Consider the following 14680-nt stretch of genomic DNA (forward strand, 5'->3'; position numbering starts at 1 on the left):
CTCCCCCACCATCAAGAAAAGGAAGCAAGGCTAGAGCTTCTCAGAGTATTTCTGCCCATAATGTCACGAAATGACAGACTCTAAGTTGAAATGGACCAATTAGCCCCAAAACCACCAACTTCAAAACTAGTTCAGAGCATCCCTGACGAGGGCCCCTTCAGATTCTAGCTGACATTCTTAGCAGTAAGCATGCCATGTCCGGCTGGAGACCGCTTTCCGGAAACGGAAGCACAAACCGCATCAGCAGTACAGGGAGTCGTTAAAGCATGGTCCTGTGGGGGAGGAACTCCCATCCTATACCTTGTGTCTAGTGATCAGGGTCTGCCCTCTTCAAACCCCAGGACTTCATGACGCCAGCCACCACACCGTTCTGCTGCCCGTCACAAAACACTCAGTCTCTGCCTCCCCGGGGCCGCAAAGACATCATCAATGCCCTTCAAAAGTGAGTGACTTCTGACCATCCCTAAGTGATCTTTAACTGGTTCCTTCCATCAGGTCCTTCAATACCAAGCCATATGCTCTTCTGTGGCAATTTGTGGAGCCTCCAGCACTACCACCTGCCGTTTTTCAGCAACTCAGAACTTCCAGCAGATAGTGACCAAAAAAAGAAAGATCCTAAGGGATTCAGCAAATACACTGGTGAGTATAAACTCTTCAACTGAGTGAGGAGCAGATAAGGGGATGCTATCGCTTGATGAGAGTCTAAGATGTAGCTTACCCTACTGTTTGGGGGGTAAGGAGTAAGGAGTTACACATCAACAATATTACATATATATTATATATATATAATATATACACATAATGTATATTATATATATTATATATAATATATATAATATAGTATGTATAGTATATATTATATATAACATATATATAATACGTATGTATATGTATGTATATAGTATATATTATATATAACATATAATTATATATATATATATATATATATATATATATATATATATATATATAATTGTACAATTCGATGCTGCAACATGTTTTTCTTTCCGGAAAGAAACTATCGGTGGGGGACGGGGGGGGGGGGGGGTGCACGTATCCGCCTGCACAGGGCACCGAGAAAGCGAGGACACTGGGCCTCGCCAAGCAGCTGAGCCTATCACCAAATCTCTAAGGCGGCCCAAGCTCGGGAGTCAGACGGACCCATCCCCTGCTTATTTGCGCCGCAGCACGTATCACACTTGGAAAGTGTTGCTTCGCCGGTCGCATTTGGCCTGGCTCCCCCAGCTAGAATGCACTCGGGCCTAGAGCGCCCGGCACGTGGCAGGCGGTCAAGAAAACGCTCGTGAGTGAGGAAGTGGCTGTTACCTTAAGGCGTACCTCAAGGCGTGAGTGAATGAATGGACGAACGAATGACCAGGCCTGTGCCCGCCGAGCGTCCTCAGGCCCACGGCCCCGCGGGGCTGGGGGCACCCAAGTGGGCGCCCGGGGCCACCGGCCCTCAACCTCCGCCTACGGCGGCCGGGAGGCGTCAACGCCACTTCAGGGCGGAAGAGCCGCCCCGGGCTGCCGACCGACCCGCGGACACGCAGGCGCGTGCACCCGCACTTCCGGGAGGTCACTTCCTCCCCCGTCGCCTAGCAACGGCTGGAAGCGTTGCTGACTTCCCGGGCAGCGCTGACGCCGGGCTGAGCCGCGTTTCGCACGATGGTAAATCGAGAGCCTCCGTCTGCGACCGGGCGCTTCAGGGGCGCCGACGTCGGGGCGGGGGGGACTTTCGCTGCCCTGCCCCCGAGGCCGTCTCTCGCCAGCCGGTCCGGGGGCCGTGGCGAAGGTTGGGGGCTCTAGAAGATTCTTGGAGAGGCGACGGGGAGACCCTGAAGGAGGGAGAGGGCGACCTTGGAGGGGAGAAGATGCTTAGATGGGGGAAGCTGTCTTGAGGGATAGATATCAAGGGGGGGGGTGGCTCTGGCGAGTGGAACTTGCGGGGTGTGGATGCCGAGAAGGAGAAGAGAGAGACTGGGGGATGAAAGATCTTGAGGGGGTGAGAGAGCTCCAGAGCGAGGGAAGTTTGCAAAGGAAAGAGGCGAGAGGGAGAGAAGTCAGATCCTGGGAAGGAAGAAAGGTGCCCCAGGGAGAGCAGGGCGGTGAGGAGAAGGGAGAAGGAGGCGATACTGAGAAAGAAGAAAAGAAAATAAAGAGGAAAGGGAGGAGAGAGATAATAAATAAATCAGTAAACAGACAGAAAGCGGAGACTGGGGATAGCTTGAAGAGGAGCAAAGTGAGTTTTTTAAGAGAGGTGAAAGGGGATTGGAGATGGGGATTAAGAGATTGTATTGGAGGGGTGCAGAAATCACGGAAGAAACAACTGGAAGGAGAGAGGGAGAGGCTGACAGCAGAAAGAGCTGTTTGGGAAAGAAGTAAAAAAAAAAAAAAAGATAAAGGGGGGTTAGTGGTTGTAGGGAGCTATGCACATTGTGTTAAAGACGGCCAAAATGTGATACTGGATCCCCTGTATCACTCTTGTGCTTTGGTGCAGTGTTTCCCAAAGTGAGACGCAAACAGTAGTTGCTATGTAAAATAGCTCAGAAATAACAAATCACACAGAGCGAATCACACCTGAGGAAGTTACTCCTCTTCCATTTTTTTCCCCCAGCCTGGAGACTGTATCCAAGAAAGCTCCTGGCACTGTTAGGTCCTGAGTACCACTGTCATTTGGTATTTTCCATGTTTTACCTAAATATCAGACCTCAGGCTCAGACCTTTCTTTGGGGTAGAATTTAATAATATGCACTCTCTTCATTTTGTTCGTTCTTACGGTCATTTCTGTCTCAGACAAATAGTAGCAGCTTTCCATTTGTGGTAGTGATGTGTAGTTGTAGTTTCCTTGTAAAAATCCATTTGTTTTTTAGTAGCTTTGAGTAGTGAGATAATTTAAAGAACATGCTAGGTATATAATATAGATGATATTCGTAATGGCAAAAAAATGTGACTCCAGTACACAAACGCCTGAAATTCAGCAAGCACGTGCCGTAGGTGTGGAAAAGAGGAAATCAGTGTTCCTGCCCACATCAAAGGCAAAAGAAAACTATCTTTAAAAAAAATGTTTATTTATTTATTTTGAGAGAGTGTGTGAGCAGGGGAGGGGCAGAGAGAGAGGGAGAGAGAATCCCAAAGCAGGCTCCACACTGTCAGTGCCGAGCCTGAAATCACAAACTGTGAGACCATGACCTGAGCCGAGATCAAGAGTCAGACACTCAACCAGCTGAACCACCTAGCCGTTCCGAAAGAAAACTGTCTTTTGACTAAAGTAGCATAGTGTTTACCCATTTGAGGTTAGAAGGGAAAAAAACAAACCCTCATCAAGACACTCTGCACGATACTGCTTGAATTCGGAATATCCAGTGATTACTCAGGAGTCATATGCAGGTCTGAAAAAGATTATTTGTGATTTTAGCATTTGTAGAAGGGAATAAAACTGGTAACAAGATAGTCTGTGCGTAAGATTAATTCAGAAAGCTGAGTTTAAAACCCAGTGGGGCTCCACCATAATCATTCATGGGTTACACTGAGACCCAGGCACGTTACCAAGAGAATCCTGGGATGTGTTGTGTTTACAGAGTATCCTGAATTTAATCATCTGAACTCCCAAGTAGGTAACATTTAGGAGTGAGAATAAGATTTCTCATTAAGGGATACTTTTTTTTTCTACATTTATTTACTTTGAGAGAGCACACAAGCAGAAGAGGGGCAGAGAGAGAGAGAGAATCCCAAGAAGGCTGTGCACTGTCAGCACGGAGGCCAACATGGGTCTTGATCTCACGAACCATAAGATCATGACCTGAGCAGAAATCAAGAGCCGGATGCTTAACCAACTGAGCCACCCAGGCACCCCTAAGGGATACTTTCAGACAGAGGGAGATAATGACAATAGCTCTGTAACTGTTTAAAGAAGTGTAATACGGAAACGGATTTTTTTCATACAAATACAGAAAGATCAATGAGTAAAACATGAATGGGAGCAGATTTCTGTCCAATATAGAGAATGCTTTTCCAGCAAATAGAGACATTAAAAATTGAGTGAGCTCTTGTGAGGTAGTAAGCTCTCCTTCTCTAGAAGAGTTCACACCAAGAGATGTGTCAGAGTTGTATGCAGGAGTCTAATGCAGGCTTGGAGACGGGACTTGGCAGATTCAAAGGTCTCTTCCGAAGGTCTGAGATCATAGTATGCAGTACCTTAGGTTAAGGGGACGGGGGAGTAGGTGCCTTTCTAAACATTTACTTTAGGATTAGGGTTACCGCAAAGACCCCCTTTGGTTAGTTGCCTTCTTGATCTCTTCAGGCGGAGGTGGAAGAAACCCTAAAGAGGATCCAGAGCTATAAAGGGGTGATGGGAACTATGGTCGTGAATGCAGAAGGTAAATATATCACATTACGCCTTCTAGATAGACACAAGCCAAACAAGGACCTGTTGGCTGTGCCCCGCCTGAGACAAACACCTTAGAATTTGAAATGTAAAGTTTATCTTCTGTGTCGTAGCTATAACATGTACTCACCAAATATCTGTTGAGTACCTCCTATATACCAAGCACTCTGCTAAGAGTTAAAGATATAAATATGAATCAAACATGTCTAAAAATATCTCTGTATTCCTAAGAAACACTATACATGTCTAATTTTTAAAGCTTTGGTAACTCCTCTAATATTTCAGGGATACCATTGAAAGTATCATATTGAAGATAGGGAGAATATCATTGTTGGCAGTTAGTTTTTATTTTAACATTATAAAGGGTGCAGAGTTTCAGTCTTCCTTTTAAGTGAAATTGTTCCTTTACCACACTTAATAAAATATTTGAGAATAAATTTTAATACGACTTACAGTATAGTCTTTGTGGATATAGTATAAAAGGGCCAACGCATTTCCACCTTGGAGATCCGTAAACTTATACCAGAAACTTGCTCTCTCTCGTCCCACAATCCCTGCTAACAATCCACAAAGCCTTTTCTCTGGCACACTGCTATGTGCTCAGCTATGGTGGCAATCCTGCTAGTTTCATTGCTAATTCAGGCATTTGCAAAGGCAAGAAATACCACAGATCCCAGAGCATTAGTGGAAATAAGAGTAGCTACTTCACATAACTCACGGCGCAACCACAGAATTGGTGAATTGCCATGGCACACAGAGTGCTTTGCAACAGAATCTCACAGCTAATCATTATTTTTGGCACAAATCCATCAGCAAATATTTATTGAGCAACTACATACTACCGCCTGTTTACATTCAGACTTCAAACCCTTAGCAGTTAAAGACAGAACACAACCTACTTCACTGAGGGTTTATGAGAGTTGGATGAAATGTTAATTGTTGGGTGCCTAGCACAGTACCCAACACTTAACAGAATTATAATTAAATACTTCTCAGCATGCGGACATTTTTAATTGATTTGTACAGCGTCAACATTTGATGTGTAAATAGACCATTGGATGTGTTTTGCAAATAGTAAAATTAAATGAAAAATAACACCAAATGAATAAATTCACCCAGCTCGAGTGATCAGGAGGGAAAGGATTTAAGATCAGCCTTATAGGTAAGAAAGAGTTCTGCCCAGTATCTCCAGGAAGCGGTGCAGCGCGAGCACATTGTTCTGTCTGGAATGAGTCTCGTTCCTGGCACGCTCTTCAAGTCCACACACCCCCCAGGACGGGCTACGCGTGGGGCTTCAGAAAGGTAATGCATTCATTTCCTTCAGCTGCCGCAAGAAGGTACCACACACTCGGTGGCTTAAAACATTTGAAAGTTACTCTCGGGTCTGCAGGCTGGGAGTTGGAATAAGGGTGTCAGTAAGGACAGCCTGTTCTTTGAAGGCTCTACAGGATCCTTCCTTGCTGCTCTCTTAGCTTCTGGTGGCTTCCGGAAGTCCTTGCATTCCTTGGCTTGTAGAGGCATCAGTCCAGTTTCTGCTTCCATCGTCCCATGGCGTTCTCCTCCCTGCGTCTGTTTTCTCTCCTTGTGAGGACCGCAGTCGTCGGATTCAGGCCCACCCTAATCTAGTGTGACCTTATCTTAACTAATTACATCTGCAAACGCATGCTATTTCACATGCTAAGGTTTAGGATAGACTTGAATTTGGGGGGAAAAGATACTTTTCAACCCAGGACAACTCGTCTTACGAGTCACTTTGGAAGATCTTAGTCAAAAGTGTATAATCCTAGCCATGTGCATCATATGTCTGAAAATGTCCATAGCCTGTGACCTGTAATTTCACTCCTAGGAATTTATTCTAAGGAGTGATGACGAAAAAGATTTAGGTGCAAAGGATACTCACTGAGGCATCATGTACAAAAGCAGTGAAGAAACAGACAAATAAGTAAATAAATCTATCCCAGCGGTACGGAAAATTTTTCATTCATTATGTAATGTTTACTTGGTGAACCACTACTCTGTTGAAAATGTTGAAGAATATTTAGAGTCATGGGAAACAATATTAGATGAAAAGCATGGAACAAAGCAGTAGCCAACATTTTCTAATCATAAACATAGCCAGCCACACAAACACACTTACAGTAAATATGGAAGAAAGGACAGGGCTATGTTACGGCAATCATCTCTGAGCGCTGGAATTACAATTGACTTTGCTTTTACTTGCTTGAAGTCTGTCAATATTTTTCTTATCCAAAGGCGGCAAAATACGATTTTTAAAACCCGTTAACTTCTTCTAATTAACCCTTACTAAGATAAGATTATGTTAGGATTTGGGGCACCCTTCCAAACACCAAATTAACCATTTTCCCAAAAATATAAATGAGGGTCTTATTTTTGTGGTCAGATTATTAATAACCAGAGTGTACGACAAGCATGTTTATTAATAGCATATGGTATAAGTTGTGTGAACAGAATTAATAAAATATTCCATTTCAGCAGCCTACTCAATTTTAGATGAAAGTGCCATTTATTATGGTGCAGCCCGGCAGCTTTCAGAAGACCCAGGAACGTAAATGCTGAAAAAAATTTAACTAAGATGGCGTTCACATGTTCTTGTACACCACTAGTGGGTTTAGTGTAATTCTCAGCAAATCATTTTAACATATCTCCAGGTGTTATTTGTGGCGAGGTGGGCCTTCTACCATGTTTCTACATTTAGATCTCATATGGCATGTTAAACAGAGTCCTTTGGGGGCACCTGGGTGGCTTGGTCGGTTAAGCGTCCAACTTCGGCTCAGGTCATGATCTCACGGTCCGTGAGTTCGAGCCCCGCGTCAGGCTCTGTGCTGACAGCTCAGAGCCTGGAGCCTGTTTCAGATTCTGTGTTTCCCTCTCTCTCTGCCCCTCCCCTGTTCATGCTGTCTCTCTCTGTCTCAAAAATAAATAAACGTTAAAAAAATTAAAAAAAAAAAACAGAGTCCTTTGGTTTCACCGTTAGTGAAACCAAGGCACCCTGTCCATGACAATAAAGCAGACTTCCCAATTTAGCCCACTGCTGAGCAGCAGAGGTTTTTATTAGACTAGATTCTTTGCTAACATCGGTTTCCCATTTATACAACCATTCACAGTTTACAATATTGCAGCACTGATTGTTGAATTAGATACTGGTGAATACATATTATTTCTCAGACGGTCATAACTGTCCCATATTCTTATGTATATAAGCCTGATTTCCAGAGGCTCTTAATTTTACATATTCTTGACATTTCTAACCATCAATCATTTGAATTTCATTAGACTTTATCAGCCATCCAGTCCGTTCCTTACATTTTTGAAATACAATCAACCAAAGTACAAATACACAGTTGAAGAGTACCAGCTTACTGGGATCATAGAGTCATATTTTAAAGTAGTGCCATAAATTCGGCAATATCCAATTCATATTCTTTGTTCTAGAAGTTCCATCGTGGGGATTTATACCGTACATACACACAAATGTGAAATGGCACGCACACGGACATATTCCGTCGCCTTGCTTATTAAAGTCAAAGCCTGGGAACAGCCTAAATGCCCGCCAGGAGGATATACTTGTTACGTGTATCACAAGGCATCCATTCGACAGTCATGTGATGCAGTCATTAACACGCCTAGCCTTAGCCCTATGTGTACTGAATAGAAGGAGTTTCCAAGTGTATTTCATGAAAAATAATTTTTTTTTACCGAATAGAGAACAAACAATACAAAGAATACAAACAAAAAGATACTTGAACACACTTAGAATATCTCTGCAAGGTTCCCAAAGAAACTGGGAGCAGTGGTCACCTCGCAGAAGGGGCCATGAGTGAATTCTATACCATGTGCTAAAATTGCTCCTTAATAAATTATTTTTTAATTACCTTGCAGGGTACCAAGCAAGAGCTCAATAAATATTTGTCGATTGATTTTTTTCAAGTGGTCTGTAATGGATATGAAAACCTCCCAGAGCTTCCACAGTGTGCACTTATTATTCAGAAAGGCTAGCTGTTTTATTTATTGACTTGGATCATGAATAGACTAACTAAATAGGCCTGAGCATTGGATTCATAATCTTGTCATCTACATTTTAAATAATTTATTCTGGCTGTATTTCTGGTTTTGACACCGAGCGGTGCAGACTTTGGAGGTAGTCACTATTCAGGATGCAAAATAAAACCAGTCCTCAGAAAGTGCCCTTAAAAGGTAAGTGCTTGCTACCTCTCAGCTCCCTGCCCGTTAAAGACACATGCCTTGTGATGGCTCATCAGGTGTGAAAGACATAACTGACTTCGGGGGAAAGTCGCCAAGAAATAATAATACAGAAATTAACAAACTTGATATAAAACCTTGTTTATTGAACAGATTTTCCTGTAAATATTGTCCTTGTATCGTTTGGCAAGACCGATTCCAGAGCGAACGGTTGTTTTAAAAGAGACTGTTTCACGGTCAGAATGGAGGTCCTCAAAGAGTTTCATGAAAAGCTGGTAAAATCGTTAGTTTGTAAGAGCGTTCCACTCTTGAAATCCCCTCTTGTTTAACAGCTTCTGGAATTGCATTCTCTGAGGGACGACCCAGAGTTGTGTTAGCCTCTTCCACTGATCGGCCTTCATTCAGGTGCCTGTGGGATCTGACAGCCACCCCACATTCACCTTCACGTGTCCCCCTAAATTAAAGGCACGTGTGCAAATGGAATCCTTGCAATTCCCTGGCTGTCTGCTAGTTCTTACAATAATCTGAAAGCCCTCTCAGACGAGACACGATACACGTAAAATAACCAGCACGGCACCTGTTAACAAGTAAGCGCTGAGCACCGAGTGACCAGAATTGAGCTGGATTGATTTGAACTGAATTGAATTATACTTTCATATTTGTCTGGCTAGATTTTCCCAGTTAAATTAATAGGTTCAGTTTTAAAATCGCATAATGGAACAATAGAGCACACGAGCAGCTAAATTTAAGAATGCTTAAGCCAAGAGTGAGCGCAAACCAGGGAATGCCCAGCAAAACCACAGTGTCTTTGCTGCTGGATTCTCTAATATAAAATGTAAGGCTTGCAAAATACCGTATGAGGAGCCACAGCATAATTTTTAAAATCCCCTTTGGATACACTCCTCAACGTGTGCTATGATATCCCCTTCTGTTGCTGGCCTCAGGGGAGGACATTAGCACCACGTCACGGACCAAGCATTTCAAAGCAAAATGGCTATAGACCGACTGCTTGGAGGAGGGCATTAGGTAGACTAATATGTGAACTCAGTTCTGAAATAATCAGTGCACAGCTTCCAAATAATGTGTGCACGAAACCCAAAAAACAATACCTACCAGTCTAACAATAGGGGACTGGTCAAATGACGATATGTTATAAAATAGTGCACAGCCGTTAAAAATAATTTGAGGACCGTGTCACTGACAAGAACAGCTCGGGTATGCTATCACTTAAATGAAGAAAAAAGCAGTAGTCCAATTTGTCATGATGGTTTGTCACAACTACATTTTAAGACCCACGTACACACAAAAAGACCGGAAGGAAAGAAACTAAAATTGTTACCAGTGAGTGATGTCAGTCATAACTTTTTCTTCCTCTTTAAAATCATCAGTATTTTCCGGTATATCCACAGGGTGCACATTCCTTTGACAGTTAAAACTTTTAACCCAAAAGTGACTCTTGTAACAGGCATTCCTATCCGAACAACCTTGGACAACTCGACGACGGTTCAGTACGCGGGTCTTCTTCATCAGCTGACAATGAAAGCCAAGAGCACGGTCCGTGACATTGATCCTCAGAATGACCTCACCTTTCTCAGGATCAGGTCAAAGAAACATGAAATCATGGTAGCCCCAGGTAATGTGGCGTTTCACTTCATATTTAAAGCATCTTTCTCCTTTACTGGATAAAAACTCTGTTTCAAGGAACTGGACACACAGATTTTAACCTGCAATATGGCGCGTAGTGTTCTCCAATTACAAAATGAAAGACATTGGAATCTGAAAAACTCAAGCTGGAAATTTTGTGAAATTAGCGACAGATTTAACCTTTGAAGAATCCGAATTTTTCCCATTTGCATTTATTACCAGTAATCAAAATAGGGATGATGTAGGGAGTGGATCAAAGCCCTGTAGGGTCTTAAACCCTCCCCGCGAGAGAACACATTCACCGGGCCTGCCTCAAGACGGCAGCCAGAGAAACACTCCTCTCCTTGAAGGAATTACATTCACAGTGTTCACCAATGTCTGTGTAACACAGGACTCGTGCTCCCAAATCTAGTCTGGAACAAACTTCTCTAGAGGACATCTATGACATCAGAATTACCCATATACTGTGTTCTCACCCTGCTGCACATCACAAGCACTTGGAAAGCTTTACAAAAACAGTTATTGATACCAGAGGCCTTACCCCAGGCCGGTGAACTCAGAACCTCTGGAACTGGGTCCCGGGTCGTGGTAGTTTTTGAAAGCTCAGCGGGTGATTGTGATGTGCAACCAGGGTGGGAAACCATTGGTCTACAGAGAGTCCAAGTGACGTTTTGAAGAGAAACGCAGATTAGCCGAAGTATTCACTTAGTAAGTTGAATTCTTCCAGTGGATTAACTTCATCCGTCTCTCTCCACAGATAAGGAATATCTTCTGATCGTCATTCAGAATCCATGTGAATAGACCTGCTACGGCCCATCCTGTCCTGTGATGCCCAGTTGCAAATGCTTTATTTACTCCTTAGTTATTACCAAGATTATATTCCAATCTGATCTTTCAGACATTATTTACTATTTTCACAAACTATTCTGCACGTCTCATTTAGTCCCTTTCAAATGTATTGTAGTGTTGTGATTTAGTGATGTAATAAATGAATTCTGGTATAGAGGTCTCTTTTTTTTTATAGTACACCAGACTGAAGGATTCTAGTGGGAATCCTAGCAAGCCTTCCTTGCAACAGTCCTTGTAGTCTAGAGGTGTGCCAAGAATCAACGTGGCTGTATCCTTTTGCCCATTTCATTAGCACGTCCTGGAGGTTCCACGGAGCACGGCGGGAGCGACCGGGGAGTAGGAAGTCCTCATCCTCTAGGGGCGCTAGATGCTTTCCCAGGTTAAACAAGGGACGTAAAAAGTCAGAGGCGTGGCGCTCAGCAGGGTCAGCTCCACAGCTGAGCGCCTCCTCCCACAACTCCAGAGGGTTTTTTACTAGATATTTCAAACATTCAGAAAATAATGAAACGAATAATAGAACAGATAGAACAGATTTCCAAGGCCCGTTAGAACAGATGTTAATATTTTGCTGTATTTGCCTCATATTCTCTCTTTTGTTAATTAAGCCTTTTATTTTGATACATCTGAGGATTCACATGAACCTGTAAGAAATAACATAGAGATCTTGTGTGCCTTTTACCCAGTTCCCTCTACGGTAGCGCATATTTGCCTTTTGAGTAATTTTCCCACAACTTTTTATTTTCAGTAACTTCAAACCTGCAGAAGAGTCAAAAAGAGTCAGAAAGAATAGCAGTCAACACTCACCTAAGCTTCACTCACATTCACCGACTGTTAATATTTTACATTTGTTTCATCTCTCTCTGTCTAGATATACCTGTAAAAAATACACACACACACACACACACACACAACCATAACCCCAATTTCATACTTAAGGCATTTAATATTGATACAATACCATCTCATACGCAGTCATATTCAAATTTCCCCAAAGGTCCCAATAATGTCCTTTACAGCTTTTTTTTTTTTTTTAATCCAGGATTCTACAAGGGTCACATGTTGCTCTTGGTTACCATGTCTCCAATTTCTTAGCTGTTTTTACAACACCTTGTTCTCTGTTTTCCACCTCTAGGTGGTATCGAATTTGTATTTCCTGTCCCTAGAGTCCCCAGTGCCACCTGCTCCCCACCCCCAAGCCCCTCCCACCAGGACCCAGATGCAGCCTGTAAATAGAGGAAATTCAGCTGAAGAGCAGATCTCAGTCACGGGCTTTCCCTTCCTTCCACACCATGACTTGGAGACCAGACACACCATGCCGGACCCAGCCTCATCCTTCAGCCCAAGGAGGTGTAGGTATCATAACTCACTCACCAAAGGACAGCTTCAGCACCTGCTGAGCATTCCAAACATAAACAAGGGCTTGTTAGAATTCAAATGGCAAGAAAATGCATCATTGAGGGAGAGGACCACAGAGATGGTCTATCCAACCCCTTGATTTTGCAGGTGAGGATTTCGCCTGAATCATGGGTCAGGTGTCTTTCAGGAATTGGGTATGTGGGTTTGTATTGGACTGGTCATGCCAATGGAATTGGTGCCTATGATCTTTTCAGGGGGCTTATGCTCTTGTATAAGCTCTACCCCTTCCAAAAAAAAAATTGTTTTTAGGAAGTAAAAAGTAGCTCATTGTTATAAAATGTACCAGAGGTAACATTGGATTCCAATACCTAAATCTGTCATCTCCCCATAGTTTCCCAGCCCACCCACAGCTCGTCAGCAGACGCACGCCTGAGTGGCAAAGCCACTTCCTTCCTCCTGGCCCAGCCAGAAATTTCAAGCCCCATTTGAGATGCAGCAGTGGGAAGTCTCTGGCAGGTACAGATGACACCATTGCAAGTGCCCGGGCTCTGTGTGGGCTCTTCCTGGGAAGAAAACCCTTCCATCCTGTTGGGTAGGGAACTCTGCGGTGATCCTGCCTGCACTTCCGCACCCAGAGGACACTGTAACCCTTTGTTGGAGACAGAGACTGTGGCAACAAAAGGCAGAACTTGCCAACACCAGTCGCAACGGAGGAGGCTATGATCTTGGGGGATTTGTACCACCCCTCTCTGCCTTCCAGCACACAGACGTCCACATTCCCCCTTGGATTCATAACAGCATATTAATTAACTCTATTTAAAAGGTGCCTGAACACACAGACTAAAGAGACCCACATCCATGTAAAACCAGTGCCAAAGCTTTTGTTTCCTATGAGAAGTACAAGCCTGGGCTCAATGGTACCTCCCCATCTTGCTATAAACTTTACCAGAACAAATGGGAGAGCTATTTGCAGACTCTCTGGGGGAACATATCCCAACTATAAATATTAATGATAACGAACCTGGAAATGCCAGCTTAATAAAATAGCTGAAAATGCCTTTATACCTCATTAGCGTTACAAGCCCCCAAATCTTCATCACGGAATAGCAGGACCATCCCAGGAGAGAATGTGAAAGAGCCTGTTCAAGGCTCCAGCAGGCACAGCCTCTCACAGTCCCTTTTACAGGGTACATTCTGGTTTTTTTAGTTAGATTACCTATCATCTTCCAAAGCAAAAATTACCGTGGACTAAGACTCGGATCAGTCTTCGACAAATTACAATGATCCCTAGTACGTCTTTGACATGGGGCAAAATATCCTTACTTTTCTGACATTGGAAAAGAATGCACCACCCTTGAATAGGGAACTAGAGCATGTTTACGTGAAATGGCCACAGATATTCATTCAGTCAACCACTATTGGGTCTTATATTCTATTTCTTTAAAAAAAAAAAACTAGAACACGTTTGGAGCTACAACAGAGCTTTCAGAGTAGTAACATCTTCAATCAGGAGCCTTACAAATGATAAACTGGTATCTGAAGTTGTGGGAATCATGGGGGCTAAGAGTGCTCCCCTAACAGGAAATCAACTCTAGAAATGGAAACTCAGGCATCCGCGTGGCAGCTTGAAATATTCTTGGTGTCTTGAATATTTCAGGTTAGTAACACTTTTTTGTATATTCTTATGAAAACTTGATTAGAAGGTTGAGTTAGCCATGTACTCAGTCATTCCTTGAACACAGAGAAAAGAAGACTGAACTTCTTCCTTCCTCCTAGGTTCTTTCTCTAGGAAACGTCCACGCCTTTTTTCCCTTCACCATACATGACCTTGGGACTCACTCTCTAGATGTCGCCAACATTAAACATCCCTACTGCACACAAAAATGATTTTAAAATTCTCATTCTTTGGTCATCTTCACAGCATGAGGTGCAACATGGTGCAGGAGAGAGAGCCTGAGACCCTGACTCTACGATTTAGTGATCAGCAGGGTCCACATTTTTCTGGACCTCAGATTACTTGCCCACAGATGTGCCCACCTGCAGTGGCCAAACATTCTGAACTACAGAGCATAGATGCCATTTGTTGTTGTTGTTGTTGTTGCTGTTAGCAATATTGGCAACATAAACCAAGTTTACCAGAATACGAGCCATTTAATATACCTCACTGTGGCTTCTTCTAATCTTTAACCTCATGCATAAATAGATTTAAAGAGTTATAATCCTGTG

General features: G+C 43.2%; 1 protein-coding gene across 1 annotated transcript; it reads left to right on the forward strand.

Annotated features, from left to right (window-relative positions):
* Nucleotides 1-1370: 1370 nt before the first annotated feature.
* Nucleotides 1371-11207, forward strand: DYNLRB2 (dynein light chain roadblock-type 2). The gene is made up of 4 exons (XM_047077417.1): nt 1371-1550; nt 4301-4376; nt 10071-10238; nt 11007-11207. Exons 1-4 carry the CDS (start codon nt 1371-1373, stop codon nt 11048-11050), a joined length of 468 nt encoding a protein of 155 aa, XP_046933373.1. The 3' UTR covers nt 11051-11207.
* The last annotated feature ends 3473 nt before the right edge of the window (nt 11208-14680 follow it).

This window comes from Lynx rufus, unplaced genomic scaffold, assembly GCF_022079265.1.
Source record: "Lynx rufus isolate CCGP_SWC_20201006 ecotype Redwood Valley unplaced genomic scaffold, mLynRuf1.p SCAF_16, whole genome shotgun sequence".
Lineage (NCBI taxonomy): Eukaryota > Metazoa > Chordata > Mammalia > Carnivora > Felidae > Lynx > Lynx rufus.